The sequence below is a fragment of the Ovis aries genome, chromosome 2 (assembly GCF_016772045.2).
Source record: "Ovis aries strain OAR_USU_Benz2616 breed Rambouillet chromosome 2, ARS-UI_Ramb_v3.0, whole genome shotgun sequence".
NCBI classification, from domain to species: domain Eukaryota; kingdom Metazoa; phylum Chordata; class Mammalia; order Artiodactyla; family Bovidae; genus Ovis; species Ovis aries.
In genome coordinates this window covers 31,570,338-31,585,988 of record NC_056055.1, presented here as the reverse complement: position 1 = coordinate 31,585,988, position 15,651 = coordinate 31,570,338, and the positions used below count along the sequence as shown (strand labels likewise).

Here is a 15,651-nt window from a genome sequence, read left to right as displayed (position 1 = left end):
GAAAGCTGCTGCTGACTGAGGACTGTGTTCTGCGGTCACATCCCCCATGAGGTCCCACATAACGCCCTGCACTTCCTAAACGTCAGCTCATTCTTTTGTTCATGACTTGCTTTTTGACTAGTTCTTGCTTGCCCTCCTAGTATTGCACTTACTGTATTTGACAGACAGGGAAGTCATCGTGATTTCTTTTGGATCATCATGATTCCAGCAGGCCTGTGTCTTGTTGCTGTGAATTTTTGTCTTAGGCTTGCCATTCATGAATTTTCTCATGTAAGTACTAAAGCACACTCGTGACCCTCTGGCACAGAATGATTTGGTGACCAGTGTGCCCATCCACCTTGTATTTAAGTTTAAGGAGAACTAGGTTATCCACACAGGTCAGCGTGCGGGTGAGACCTGGCATAACAAGCCTGGGGAAACTTATTCCGTTCTGGGTTCAGTAGGTGGCGCTCTTCTACCTGGTTCACGGGAATGATCTTGAAGGTCATTCTCTCCTGGATCTCCTGTGCCATAGGCGGTACCATGTTGCCAGGAAAGGAAACCTGAAGCCTTGCCGGGTGGCATCAGTGCCTGAGAAGCGGGTGGCATGATCTGGCGTGTGGCCTTGGTCAGGCAGTGCTGGTTGCATACCAGCCCAGGGCGTCTTACTGTCTCCTTTGTTCTGGTGCCAGTTCCCGCCCTTGAGCAAGAGCGGAAAAGAACTAACGAAAGACAGTCACGCCATGGATATTCAGGATGGTGGCACTAGCTCATAAAACCAGAACGTGTAGACTCAGCATCTCAAAAGTAGTGAAAGGAAAAAAAGCTGGGGTTTGCCGAAAGCCTCCAGAGAAAGAAGCCAAAAGAGGAAGCGCAACCAAAACTGGGAGCTTTACCTACTCTGTTAGGTATCCATTGTATTTATTATAGTAAATATATAAAAATATGTAATAGAAACTTTAAACATAGTGTATCTATGTATACTTGTAAGTTCACACTCGTATATTATGTGTTCCTATACATACCATCAAGCGTTTTAAATTTGTAGTACAAAGGAGTGACACATAGAGCCGTTCCAGCAGGAAGTTCTGAAATTAAGAATAGTGGGTAAAGAAACAGGCTGGAGGTAGGAAAGAAGCAGGCGCTACAGAAGAATTGAGTAAAGAAATATGGCGTGTACATAAAAGCATGTATCAATTTGATGTTTCCAAATGCTTCATGCTGTTTGTCTAACTTAAAGTGGAAAAGTTTAAAACATAAAGGAAAAGCTTTTAATAGGGAGAATTTAAGTGCCTGTTTTAATTTTCAGTGAAACGATAGCTCTTTAAGAACAAGTAATTTGGTGAATGCATAACTCTGCAAACATTAATCCTCAGCCTTTGCCTCTGTGGAAGCAGAGTGTTTGTGTGTGGTGTGGCTGTGGCTTTAGTGTTTGTTGAGTGAGTATATCCAGGACTCCTAAGAATAGTACACTGATGTTCTATAGATTTTGTATTTTATTTACTATTAGTAGGCATGATTGATGTGTAGAAATAACTACAGTATCTTGATTTTTTTTTCCTGAATTTTTTTTCTTTTTGTAAGGACAGTTTCTTCAAATAATTAGCAAAGTATTTCACAGGTTTAGCGTAAAAAAGTTCTCTCTCCTCCTGTGAACGAAATATTCCAGCATGTTCTTCCTTTTTTCCTCCCTACTTTTCTTACCCTAAAAGAATCTTCAAAACCATTCATAGGACAGTTTTTTAGACTAGTATATGAAGGAAATAATTGAGGTAATTTCCAGTTATAATTTTCAAAGCTTACAATTTGAAAAATTACCCATCTCAAATTCTTATCATAAGAAAGTCATCTTTAAGGAAAAGTTCAGTCCTAAATTGAAGATGAAAATGTTTACTTGTATCTTGTAGCTGCTGCTAGCACAATTCTAAGAACAGTATCTGATATATCTGGCTTACTAGTGAGACAATTAAAGGATAAGGATTTTAGATGGCATAGCGGCTTGCAAGAACTTTTCGAGGAGGCCCAGGAGGGAGGTGTGCTGGGTGGCTGCTCAAGCCTGCACAGTTAGCGTGCACCACTTCCTCTGGGCTCCTTCCTATGGGCCCCCTCCCTGGGCGTCTTACTAATGAATCCCGTCCTGGCCGTGAAATCATCCAGTGGTGTGATGGGCTTCTGGCCTCTGCAGAGGAAAAACTCTGGGTGAATTCAAGTACAGCATGTTCTCTTTGTTTTGCAGCTGGTGTAGTGAGGGAGTCTAGGGCAAGTGGATTGAATCAAAAAGGAAAATGAAGGCATTCACTGTCTATTTCATCGAGGATGGCTCATTTCAAGTAAACACCATTTAAATAGTCTCCAAATGGCCCATTCTATATGAAGTCATACAGGATGCCCCCTTTGGGCTGTCATTCTCCTTTAAATGGATCGCTTTGTGTGCAGTGTTTTAATGCCATTCAACCTTAAACCCCGTCTGTGGGCCTCATCAGGCCACAGGCTTCAGTGCACATGTGGCAGCCATACCTTCGACATTCTTAGTCTCTGCCGCCAGAAAGTCAGCCCAAGCAACAGGGGGAGGCAGCACTTACTATGCACCAGTTACTATGCCTAGAGATTTCTGTGTGTGTTACCTAACTTAATCCTCACGTAATGCTGTGAGGTACAGACTATGATTATTCCTTTGTTACCGATGAGGAAACTGACACATGGAGAGATTAAGCAATGTGCCCAAACTGGTGTGGATCAGAGAATTGAAACTTTGCAATCAGATTCCAGAGCTAGAACTCAGTCTGTATACATTTTTAAGAGAAATAAACTCTTGGCAATTCTCTTTCCAAGGCAGGCTTATCCCAAACAATAGATAATCCAGAAATTATTTCTCTTTGTCTTTGGAATGCATGCTCTGCTTTCTGGAGCAGTATTCCCCTTGTTATTTGCATTTTTTTTTTCTTTGCAGTATGGTTTGAAAGTGAGGTCAGGTATTTCCCCAGCAGCTACCTCCCTGTGGCAATGGGTGGTCGTCATGCAAGACTGGACTCAGTGGAATAATCCATGAGCAGACAACCCAGGAGAGAGTTTTCTACCAAATGAGGCTCCAAGACCTGCCCTCATAGAAGTGAGCTAGTGAGAGCCTCCCCCTGAACCCTACTGAAGCATTCTGTTGTCGCAGCACCAGCTCCAGATTTCCTCAGGGTTGTGCAAGAAGCCCATGATTGGACCTTTGGGAAGCTTCTGAGAAGAGTCCAACTAGGATCTTTTTGAGAAGTGGGTTCCTGGCCAGTTCTTATGTGGCCCAGACTAGTTATCTGCCCCTGTTTGATGGTAGCTTGGTAGCCTAGAAAACTTTTTTGCTTTAAAAGCCTGAAATGTAAAACAGTTTCTTCCATATGAACTCCACTAAGTAGAGGAATCTAAAAATAATAATAATAACAAGTTTTGAGGTCTGTATAGGAGACAGTCATCTTGAACATTTAAAATAAGGGTTTGGGAGATGTTTCCAACACATTTCCCCCTCGAGTCCTTTTCTTTCTGTTACTTAACTTCCCAGAAGACTGTGGAGAGACCATGCTAGACCGAAAACACTTTCACTGGACTTGACTCAGGTCCTGTTATCACTTTCACTACCTCGCTCCCAAACCCTAGGTCATCTTAAGGTTTCTGACTTTTTTAAACTGCTAATCTCATTCCAGCCATCTGCCACCCCCCTCTGTGGCCTCCTGTGCCCTCCCGACATCACCGAGAGGGTACAGACATCCTCCTGAAGATGCTGGGACGTGATGCGGCTGGGCAGTCTGTGTGGATTCTCCATGGCCCTCTGCAGGCGTCTCACAGATACGCTCCCTCCGTTAGCAGTGTTCTCTCTGAAAGCAGCTTCAGTTTCTGCTGTTTCCACGTCTCATCTTGTCCATGTACTAAATGGACGGTACAGGAACCAGAAGGACAGCAAAAAAGCAGTTGAAAAGTTCCATGCGGAATGTAGGGAGAAAGCCTATTGTGTATAGTATTTCATTCTTGCCCCTCGAGGCTTCATTGAGATATAATTGACATGTAACATTATGTAAGTTTAAGATGATCAATGTGATGGTTTGATATATGTATATATTGTAAAATGATGATTATATAAGGTCATATGGTTATGTAGTGTGTGTACGTGTGGTGAGGACTTTTAAGATTTACTCTCTGAAGCAATTTTCAGATGTACAATATTGTTAACGATGATCACCACGCTGTACCTTACATCCTCAGAACTTACTTATAACTAGAGGCTTGCACCCTTTGAGCACCTTCACCCTTTCTCCCTCCCAACTGTCCTCTGCCCACCACCACTAGCGGCCACCAATTTACTTTCTACTTCTATTAATTTTTTTCTGTTAGATTCTACATGTAAGTGAGATCATACAGTATTTGTCTTTTCCTGTCTGACTTATTTCACTTAGCATAATGCCATCAAGGTATACCCATGTTGTTGCAAATGGCAGGATTTTTTTTTTTAATGAATGAATAATATTCTGTGTGTGTGTGTGTGTGTGTATCACATTTTCCGTATCCATGTATCTACCATTTGGGGCTTAGATTGTTTCCCTATCTTGGCTATTGGCTATTCTGAATAATTCTGTAATGAACATGGGGTGCAGATATCTTTGAGAGAGTGATTTCATTTCCTTCAGGTATATACCCAGAGGTGACATTGCTGGATCATGAGGAATTCTATTTTTAAAAAAAGTTTTTAGGAACCTCCATAATGTTTTCCATAGTAGCCACACCATTTTATATTCGCCTCAACATTGCACAAGGGTTCCTTTTTCTCCCCTTCTTCACCAGCACTTATCTCTTGGCTTTGTGGAAACAGTTATTCTAATAGGTGAGGTGATGCCTCACTGTGGTTTTGATTTGCATTTACCTGATGATTGCTGATGCTGAGCACCTTTTTGTCTACTTCTTGGCCGTTTGAGTTACTTCTTTGGAAAAATGTCTATTTAGGTCTTTTACCCATTTTAAAAGTAGGGGTTAGATGCCTTCTTGCTATTGTGTCGCATGAGTTCCTTGCGTATTTTAGATATTAACTCCTTATCAGATGTGTGGTTTGCAAATACTTTCTCTCATTCAGTAGATTACCCTTTCATTCCACTGCTGATTTCTTTTGCTATGTAGAACATTTTTAGCTTGATGTAGTTCCCCCTGTTTCTTTTTGCTTTTGGTCTTGTATCAAAAAATCATTACCAATGTTTTTTTCTTAAAGGATTTCTTAGTAGAATAATGCCTACTCCTTATTGCGAAATTGCCTCTTCTGAGTTATATTTTATCATTTTAATAGTATCTCAGAACCAAAAATGTTGTTCTTTTTCTGATAAGATTCTCTTTTAATTGACCAATTGTGTTATTAAAAGAAATTTTTTTAATACACATATTTAAAGAGTCAAATAGTTCAGTTGGGCTTATTATACTCCCTTCCCAAAATAGCAGTCCTCAGTACTTCCAGCATATTTTTCTTACTTCAAAAATTATCTTTTTTATTTGATTATTTGATACATAAGTTCATAATATTCAGTAAGATGCTTGACTGTTCAGCGTTGGTTTTCACACTATGGCAGATAAGGATTTGGTACTCTCCCGCAGGCTCTACCCACTCCATCACACACGTGCCTCCTTCCCAAAACTTTATCTTCACAGTATAATTAATATCATAACTTTGATTAGATCAATGTTCATCACATATTGTTATATCTATGTTTGTTAGTGCAACTTTGATTATATTATTATTTCTATATTACATGCTAGTTTTTCATGAATTAATAATAATTCATTCTGTTCTCTTTTGCTTGGTTTTCTACATTATTTGCCAACCCCAAGATTCTTTAAAAAGTTGTTTAAATCTTTACAGATGCTCAGATACATCAGATTTTCTTTCAGTTCCATCTTCCTGAAGCAGTCTCTCCTGGGGCCATATACTCTGCCCTGCAGGGCACGTTACACTCTCTACTGGGTGCACAGCTTGTTCCTGGGAATGCCTTTCTCCATTATTCTACAGGTTCCCTTTGTGTCTCCCTTAGGTTGGATCATCTATGCTCCTCTTACTGGTTTACTACCTCCTTCTGAACCATAATTTACGTGCTCTTGTAGATTCCAGAAAACAGAATGTGTGGGAGGCAATTTTTTAAAAAAACTTTACTTGTCTGAAAATGTCCCTATTGTAAGTGATTTTTGTTTTCTCTCTCTTTGGGGAAGCTTGTAAGATCTTGCCTTTATCCTCAGGGTTCTAAATTTCATAATGATGTATCATACTGTAGGTGGACTTGTAGCGGGTGTTCTGGATATTGTGTGCCCTTTCAGTCTGAAAACTCATGGTCCCTGAAGTTTGGGGAAATTTTCTCAAAGTTTTTAACCGACAGTTTTCTTCCTTCTATTTTCTCTGATGTCTTTTTCTGGAGCTTCTGTTACTTGGATATTAGATTGTCTTTTTTACTTCTGAGGAGATTTCAGCTTTACACTCCATCTCCTATTATTGGGTTTTTCTTTCCTTCTCTCGTGTTTTTTTAATTCTCTACTGCAATAAATTCTCTGAACTTTTATGTATCTGTTTGGTGTGTTTTGAAGTTTTTTCTCCTAGCATGTTCACTGTCCTCCAAGTTGCTTGCTTCTTTTTGGTTTTGTCTCTCTGTTTTGCATTAGGGGCTTTCTAAAGATGCTTGAAGGTCCTTGATTTGCCTGTAGGCATTTGGGGGTAGGGGATTAAAGTGTAATTGGAGCACTGAGTGAGTGCATAGGCCTTGTCATCTGTAAGTTTCATCATAGACAAATCATAGGAAACCTCCAATTTCAGTATCCTTGGTTGTCTCTCTTGGGCTTGTCAGGTTTCTTCATTTTCCTGCCTGGAGGTAAAAACTTGGTTGTCAAATAAGGGGAAATGACTGGTGGTAATGGTCAAGAATCTGCCTGCCAAAGCAGGAAATGCAAGAGACACAGGTTCGATCCCTGAGTCAGGAAGATCCTCTGGAGTAGGAAATTGCAACCCACTCCAGTATTCTTGCCTGGAAAATTCCATGGACAGAGGAGCTTGGTGGGCTACAGTCCATCGGGCTGCAGAGAGTCAGACGCGACTGAGTTACTAAGCACAGCACACACCTAAGGCTGGTGGTCTCAGCATCTGATATGCATTTGTTCATTTAATCCCATTCATTTGCTTCAACTATGCCATTCTACCTTCAGAGACCCTCTCTTTTATTCTCTGGAAGGTAAACCTCCAGTTATTTGCTAGTATGTATTGGCGGGGGGTGGGGGTGGGGAGACAGGTGGCCCAGGTGTGAGGAGCAAGGGTGGCCACCCAGAGATCTGAGCCCTTCTGAGTCATCCGACCCATCCTGCTTAGTTTAGCACCTCTACTCACAGCCTTTTGGGAGGATCTGGGGGATAAAATGAGGTGAATCTTGTCTTTCTCCCAGCTGACTTAGGATTCAGAGCTGCCATGTCATTTTCCTCTTTCACCACCTGCATTCTGCCTTCCAGTATTTTGTGGGTAATTGTCTCCTATTTTATTCTCCTTATTCTTTTTGGTTTATGCCTTAAAAAAAAATCCTTTTACTGTCCTTTAGTTGGATTTTAGGAGAAAGCAACCTAGTTCCACTACCCATTTTTTAAATAAGGATTATATGTTTTTATGCTATTGAGTTGTGTGAGTTCCTTATATATTTTGGATATTACCCTTTATCAGATATGTATTCAATCTTCCATTTTTACTTGCAAGCCTCACTGTTGCTGTTTATTTACTGAACCTCTCCCCCGACCAAGGAGCTGAAGTTTTTGAAAGAAAGGTTCAACAGCCCATGTTCAACAACACTCCAAAATAGGTTTCAGAGATAGAATGACCAGACCACAGCCCTGTGATCCAGAGAGGATTGTTATTCGAAATTTCTCTTTTAAACCTAGGATAGTCAAAATCTAGGATATTTCACTCTTTTCCCATACCTTCTTTCCTCTTCTCATATCTCCTCCTCCCCACCCGCCAACTTATGCCAGCTCTCATTGTGTTGTCCAGTCCAAATTGAAGTTCTTCAGTGGAGCAACTGTGGGGGAGGCGGCAGGTTGCAGAGAATGAGGCAGGTATGGGAAAGCAGGAGAATTAGGGATGAAGACTCAGTGCAGCATGTCATGTCGGATCCATGTCAGGCTTTGGTCACGACTGCTGGGATTGTCTCTACCCTCCTCTCAGTGGCCTGGGATCATGGCAGCCATTCTTTTTTACAGCTGTGGTTTTTCTTCAAGCCCAGGAGAAGCTATGCATATCATCAGATTGTCTCTAGCATCACTGGATTTGGTTCTCTTTAAAGAGGAGCCTGCCTTCAGCTTCTTAGTCAGCTGTGGAGAAAGTGATCTCAAGAGTAGCCACTCTTTGCAGAACCAGTATCAAACTTACAAGCAAGTTTGAGACAATGGCTGCCTCTGTAAAGGGTTTCCAGCAGCATGCCGTTTTGTATTCCTTCTTCAGATATCTCCTCTATTGATTTCCAAACTTGATAGCATATCTTGTTTATTCAAACTTGAGATATGTTCATTTTGTCCTAAGTTTAAGTTTTTGTTTCCTATTTAAAATTTTGATTTTTATCAGAAATGTACTTCTTTCTATCTAAACTGTCAGTTTCAGAGGGTAATAAATAATGACCCCTCCAATCTTCCAAAGTTCAGATTCAGTTCAGTTCAATTCAGTCGCTCAGTTGTGTCCGACTCTTTGTGACCCCATAAAGCTCAGCACACCAGGCCTCCCTGTCCATCACCAACTCTCAGAGTTCACCCAAACTCTTGTGCATCGAGTCGGTGATGCCATCCAGCCATCTCATCCTCTGTCGTCCCCTTCTCCTCTTGCCCCCAATCCCTCCCAGCATCAGGGTCTTTTCCAGTGAGTCAGTTCTTCGCATGAGGTGGCCAAAGTATTGGAGTTTCAGCCTCAGCATCAGCCCTTCTAATGAGCACCCAGAACTGGTCTCCCTTAGGATGGACTGGTTGGATCTCCTTGCAGTCCAAGAGTCTTCTCCAACACCACAGTTCAAAAGCATCAATTCTTTGGTGCTCAGCTTTCTTCACAGTCCAACTCTTGCATCCATACATGACCACTGGAAAAACCATAGCCTTGACTAGACAGACCTTTGTTGGCAAAGTAATATCAGATTAGTTGAGATTTAAAAAATCCAAGTACATGGAAAGCAAAATCCAACCTTTATTACTGATTTTTACTGATAAAGCACTTTGAAAAATGTCATTAAAAGTCTGCTGGTCAATGTAGGCCTGTTAATATTTCGACTCTGAATTTGACTTTATCCACCAGTTGACCAAACTGGATGACAACAGGCCATTCTATGAGTGTTTAACCCTCAGCAACTTAAAATAAGAAAGAGAAGATTAGCTCCTCAGAAGGAGTTAGCAAGGGGCCGAAAGAGAGGTTGGGAGTGTTACTGTAGCGGTAGCTCCCACTATGGAAACATGAAGAGTGAAGCACTGTGTTCCATAATGTGAGGTGATACTAGATTCCCTAAAGATAACCCCACTAATTTATAACACATGCTCAGGAAAAAAGCACTACGTTAAGTCAGGTTGAATGATACTTTGAGATTTCAGTAACATTAAAATCATTTCCTCATCTTACAAGAAAAAAAGAAGCATAATGTTATAAGTTATCAATCATTTGTTCCTTTGGTAAGAACCTTCTCTATGGTTTGGACTAAGTGGAGGGGGTACACTTTTGGCTGTGGTAGGGATCTCCAGCTACAAATTCCAACCCTGTTACAAACTAGCTGGGAGTCCTTGGCTCGCCTGAACCTCCCAAGCTCTGTTTTTCATGTGCTTGATGAGGAAAGGGGACTACCCCAATGTATTAACAGATAAAAAGGATGAGGGACAAAACCTGAACTTCCATAAATAAGTAGTTTCAGGGTTGGTGCTAAAACCCATATACTTTCCTTCCTAGTCTTTCTTTTTCTTTTTTGCTATATCCATTTTAGAGTGACCTGAATTGAATTTAGACAAAGTAGTTTGGAAGCACAGAAATGGTCATTTATTCATTCATTCAACATAGCATCTTCTTTTTTATGCCAAGTACTGTGCTGGCAATATGGATAAGATATGTTCTTGACTCCTTAGTAGCATACAACCTCTGTCCTTATGTGTTTGTAGCTATTAGTGACTGCCTCAACCCTTTATTTAGAGCCTCACTTGAAGGGCTTCAAACTGATCCATGGAAGAGATCCAAATCTTCTTGGCTATGCTGAATCTATCATCTCTCTATTGCTGAGACCTAGAATAATGCCCCACCTCCAAGAATTAGCTCATCTCAACTTAGCACACAAGCTTTTCAAGTGCCTAAAGAGAAAAAATACAGAGTAAAGTCCAGGACCATGCATTGGCCTCATTATGTTTTTCTCTTTCTCTTTGTAGGCTACTCAAGTTGGCATTACTATGTCACCATGCCAATGCCAGCTTCCACCTTCACGATTGCAGTGGGATCCTGGACAGAAATGAAGCCGGAGATCTGCTCATCAAATGATCTGGCAACAGAGAGATCCTTCTCACCTTCTGAAGCTGACTTCAGGTTTGTACTTGGGACCTTGCTGAAAAACAAACACTTGAGGGAGCAGTATGATGCATTTATTCCAAGCACTGGGAATGTGAGTCATTCCTGCTGAGAAACTAAACCAAAATATGATTAATCAAAGCAGGAAAAACCCTACTGGGAGCAAAAGAGAGTTGAGAGGCAGAAATGTGGGCATAGTGTTTATGCAGAAAGAAAGAGAAATATATATGAGATCCTCTGGATAGTCAGGTGAAATATTTTTATGTGTTTCATTAAGTCAACAGAATCGTCAGATTCAATACTTTATCTCCTTCTACATCTAACTTTGGTTTTTGGTACTTATTTTTTCAAAAGCACAGCTGAATGGAAGGAAGGTGCTTGTCTGATGGATTACTTTGTGGGCCACTTTGCTGTTTTGATTCCTTGCCTGTTATCAGCCATGCGCTTGTGGGGGCTGCCCTCCCTCAGTCGGGAAAGTCAGCCTCCTTGGAGCTCAGGACCCGAGGAAGCTGTCAGAAGGCTATGAGAGGTTATGAGAATCTTGCTAGGTCAGGGCTCTGTTAACTTCAGTAGCAATTTCTTCTTTTTCAGGATGGATCAGAGAAAATCAAAGCTTTTAAAAATTAGTGTGGGCCTTTGGATATTCACTTGTAGCCCCCTCCCTGGGCTTTCAGCTATATCTAGTTTTCAGAGCCAAAAGGAAGGAGAATGCACATAAGAGGCACAGAAGTGTGCTTGCTCATTGTACATTGTTGCATCATGCTTTGTTCCAGGGTGACCTTGACACCCACCTCAGTTTAATCTTTTTTTCCTATTGACACGAATTCACTAAGTCAGTACCTTTCAGCGAAGAGCAATGATACAGATGCTCATTTCATCCTTGAAAACCAACTAAGATATGCTCTTAGTGATATTCCTCTTGTTTGGGTTTTATTTTGCTATGTTACTTTCATTCTTACCACAGGGACAGTAGTAGTTGGTACCCTTAGGAGATAAAGCCACTGAGGCCTCTATTAACATAGGCATGTCTTATTGTCCACATTTGCTTTTTTGGAGGAAGGGAAGAAATTTCTACTTCCTGCTCAGTAACTTGTCTGTCAGGACTGTCTGCCCTGAGCTCTGTGGAGGATCCTAGATTGTTTATTGGGTTTTATGTATGTACTCTTGAGGGAAGAACATTGTGAATGGAAATGACATGTCTTATTCTCACATGGGAACATTTAATCGCCTGTGCTGCCCTCTGGTCCTCTCTTCCTCTGTTACTGAGATCACAGAGTAGGCCTTACTCTGCAGTTTCATGAAGCCCAGATTTCTGAGCGAGGAGGACAGGTGCCCTGGAGAATTACTTGGATTTACAGCACACTTGGTATGACTGACAAATAACCTTTTTTTCCATTAAGCACTGAAACATCGGGGTTATTTGTTACTGCAGCATATCTTAGCCTATCCTGAACTGATACAGAAGCTACTGGGTGCAGTCAGAGAAGGTCTTGATCTAAATGTCATCTCAGTTAGTCCTGAGGATAAGCCTATTAGATTGATAGGCTTTATTATCTCCTTTTTTCACATAAAGATACAGAAGCTTCAGACAGCAACTTCATGTCCATATCCCTATTGAGTTACAACACATGGGTTCACATCTCAGCTTGACCCCTAGAGAGGTGATTCAGAACCTTGCCTGGGGACTTTTAAAGGCTACATGTAACATCCACACCTCACCTGGAGTCTGATCTACCTTCCCACTGTTATTGATTGGAATCTGTCATGTTAGAACAGAAAACAGAAGTTGAGAGCATTGCCTTTGAAGCTGAAGGAGCCATTTCTATTGGTTATGTCTCTTTGGGCAGGCCATACTTCCCTTCTCTGTAGAAGAAAGTCTTTGTTCAGGGTTCTCAGATTCTTTGTGGTGAAGAAGCACTGTGCTCTTCATCTACACCCTCAGGGCTCATTGACTCTTAGGGGAGGTGTGCATCAGGAAATGTGTGCCTTAGGAAAGGAGGAGAAAGCAAAGATAGAACTTTGTTACTTTGTCCTTCTAACCATATTCCCAGAGACACACAGGAGGAGAGTGGGCATTGTTACTTTGTCCTTCTAGCCATATTCCCAGAGACACACAGGAGGAGAGCGGGCAGCGGTCATTGCAGAAGTAGCTGCAATGGCTTTTCACTCTTCTTGCATCTATAGCTGTGATGGGAGCAGGATATGGACAGACCAAGTGGAGATTCTGGAAAGAGATGATATCTGAAATTCCTCCTGGGGTTTAGGGGAAGGGGTAATTTTGATTCCTCTTTTGTCGTCCTGTGTTTAGAACCAATTGAGAAACAGACAGAAGGAAAGCAAAATAAAGCTTTTATTGTTGACAGAAGCTGGACTGAGGGGGTGCTCGGGTGCATAGTCTCAGCGGACATTCTAATACTTCGTTTCCAAATTGGACAAATTTATGCACCCACCCAGTTACCCACCCAGGTGGACCTCTGCCAGCCTCCGCAAGACAGATGCACACAGATTGCCTAACAGCCAAAAAGTAACCACTCTGTGGGCAAGCAGATTGAAAAAGAGAAAGCCCAAAGAGGCACGCCAACCCCATCAGCTGTGGAGAGAGGTCAGAGTTGCCACTCTAGGGAAGCACGTCCTTGTATGGAAACACAGGCCCATGGAATGGAGTCCCTCCCACACTCCCTCTGTGTCCGACATGCTATGACTAAGTTTTCCCTCCATTTATCACTGTGCCTGTCCATCAGAAATGTACTGCTGATAAAATAATAGCTTTCATTTGCTTAATCCTTCCCTGGCTGCGTGCTCCATGTGTGCTGTCTTTAGTCATCAAAGGGTGGCTTTGTGTTTTTATCCATTAAATCTTTGGCTCCATGCTAAGTTTGCCAGCAAAGGTGCTCTAAAGTGCCAACTACAGTGGTGTTTTTGGTTATATTCACATCTGGTCCCCTTGCCTCCCTCAGCATCTCTGCCCCGCCCCCCACCCCACCCTACCCTTTCTATTTCAAACCTTCCCAAGACCACCAGTTCAACTCATGTAAATGTAACTTTTACAGGGGCTTTATACACCACAGGCTTGCATTTGCTTGAAGTTTCATCTGTGTCTCAGAAACTTAGCCAAAGTATTGGTCACTGAACTTTTGATCACTATTCATGTGGCCTAAATTATGTGAGGAATGTTCCCTCTTCCAACTCCAGCTCCATGCATGCTCTAGCCCATTCTAGGTGAGCAAATGCGTTAGTTAAAAGGCACTTAGGTAAACTTCTGAAAGTTTATCAATTTTATTTGGCTACAGTATAACCTTCTCCAGCCACAGGGGAATTTTTGTTATGTTTAACCTCTCAAGGCCTTTGTTAAAATATTGTCTTCACTTGGGGGCCATTCAGTTTAAGCACAACATGGAAACTTGGATAAAGTCCAGAGGACGCAACAAAAATAATTAAACGCAAGGAAGGCAGGCAACACGAAGAAGAAAAGGCACTGAGGTTGTTCATCCGAGAGAAGGGACAACTTGGTGCAGGAAGAGGTCTTCTTTAGAGCTGCAAAGGTGATGAAAAGTCCCTTGTGGACGTTGGAGGATAAACCCTGTTTTTATCTCTCTTGAGAGTCTGGAAAAGAAGGAATTACATATATATATATATATATATATATATAGGCTTTCCCTAGTAGCTCAGACGGTAAAGAATCTGCCTTCAATGCAGGAGATCTGGGTTCGATTCCTGGGTCAGGAAGATCTCCTGGAGAAGGAAATGGCAACCCCTCCAGTATCCTTGCCTGAAAAATTCCATGGACAGAGGAGCCTGGCAGGGTACAGTCCATGGGGTCACAAAAGAGTCGGACACGACTGAGCACCTCACACACACACACATATAATATGTATAATATATAATATATTTATAATATGTACAATATAAACATATATAAGTCATAGGAAAAATGCCAGTTTCCATTACCTCCTTCACTGTGAGCAAACCTTTTCATATCTTCCTGCCTTGGTTTGATTTCTCCAGCCCTTGCTCTCTCAAGGTATTTCGGCTTTCTGTCTCTTACTGTACACATCTCAGTTTTCTCTGCAGTGCACTAAATACCCTGAGAAAAAGCATCCAGCTTCCAGACACTCCTACATCGCAGTTTACATCAACATCACTGTCGACAATTCACTGGGGGCTGGTGGTGGCATTTTGAACACTTGTGATTTTTATGGTAAGCAAGCATCTAAGCTGTTTGCTAAAATATGTTAATAAATTGTGTAACCTATGTCACTGTGACTTTCAGAATTAAAATTTTTTTTCTCCCAAGAAAACTGTAAGCTCCTCAAAGGTAGGGTTTGAAATTTATTCATGTGTGTACATAGCAGAATCCTTTGAGGTGCCTTGAATAGAGCAAAGATACTGGAAATAGTTACTAAGCTGTCAGGTTGAACTGAGGAAGGGGCTTGTGAGCAGTAAAGGATATGCTTTCCAAGGGAGACTTTTCTAGCAATCCGTTTGAACCTGTGGTAGGAAAACATTTGTGTCAAGTGGTTCTAGTACAGCACCTTCTTAAAATAAGAGATTAGGCTAAAGAAGAGCTTCTTGACAGTTTTCGCCTTTGTGATTATGAGTAAGACATGGTCATTCTTACTCTTTGGAAAGACCTCTTATAAAATAATTTTAGCCTAGCAATTGTGTGAGAGGGAACCAGTGGTTAGCTTCCCATCATTTACCAGTCTAACATATATTTCACCAGTTCTTCCCGCTCCTGGCAACATTAACGGGCACTAGTACTATCAATACAAGGAAGAGTAGGAAGCCTGAGAACCACAGACCAGCTGAGCTCAGCTTTGAGAAAAATCCAGGATCCTAATTTATTCAAGAAGAATCATGAAGTATGTGGAGCAGGAGGGTCAGCAGAGAGGAGCTTATGATGACTCAGTGTGATGAAAAGAGTAGTTCTTACCCTTCAGGATGCTGTGTGCATTAGTTGGGATAATGCATATAAAGTGTTCAGAACAGTGCTTGGCACCTAGTGAATGTTCAGTAGCAGCTGCAGTAGGGCTTATTATTGCTTATTATTCTTACTTAGTATTATAGATTATTTATTAGCTAACCATCAGGCATTATTAATAATATGTACTATTAAAATA

At 41.5% G+C, this 15,651-nt stretch overlaps 1 protein-coding gene across 7 annotated transcripts in view; it reads left to right on the top strand.

The window, feature by feature from the left end:
• AOPEP (aminopeptidase O (putative)) overlaps positions 1-15,651 on the top strand; it is a 411,872-nt gene that overhangs the window by 99,791 nt on the left and 296,430 nt on the right. For all 7 annotated transcript variants that reach the window (XM_042243057.2, XM_027964237.3, XM_042243054.2 and 4 more), the window contains exon 4: positions 10,396-10,549. In XM_042243057.2, coding sequence (XP_042098991.1) covers positions 10,396-10,549 — 154 coding nt within the window. The remainder of the gene's footprint in view (positions 1-10,395; positions 10,550-15,651) is intronic.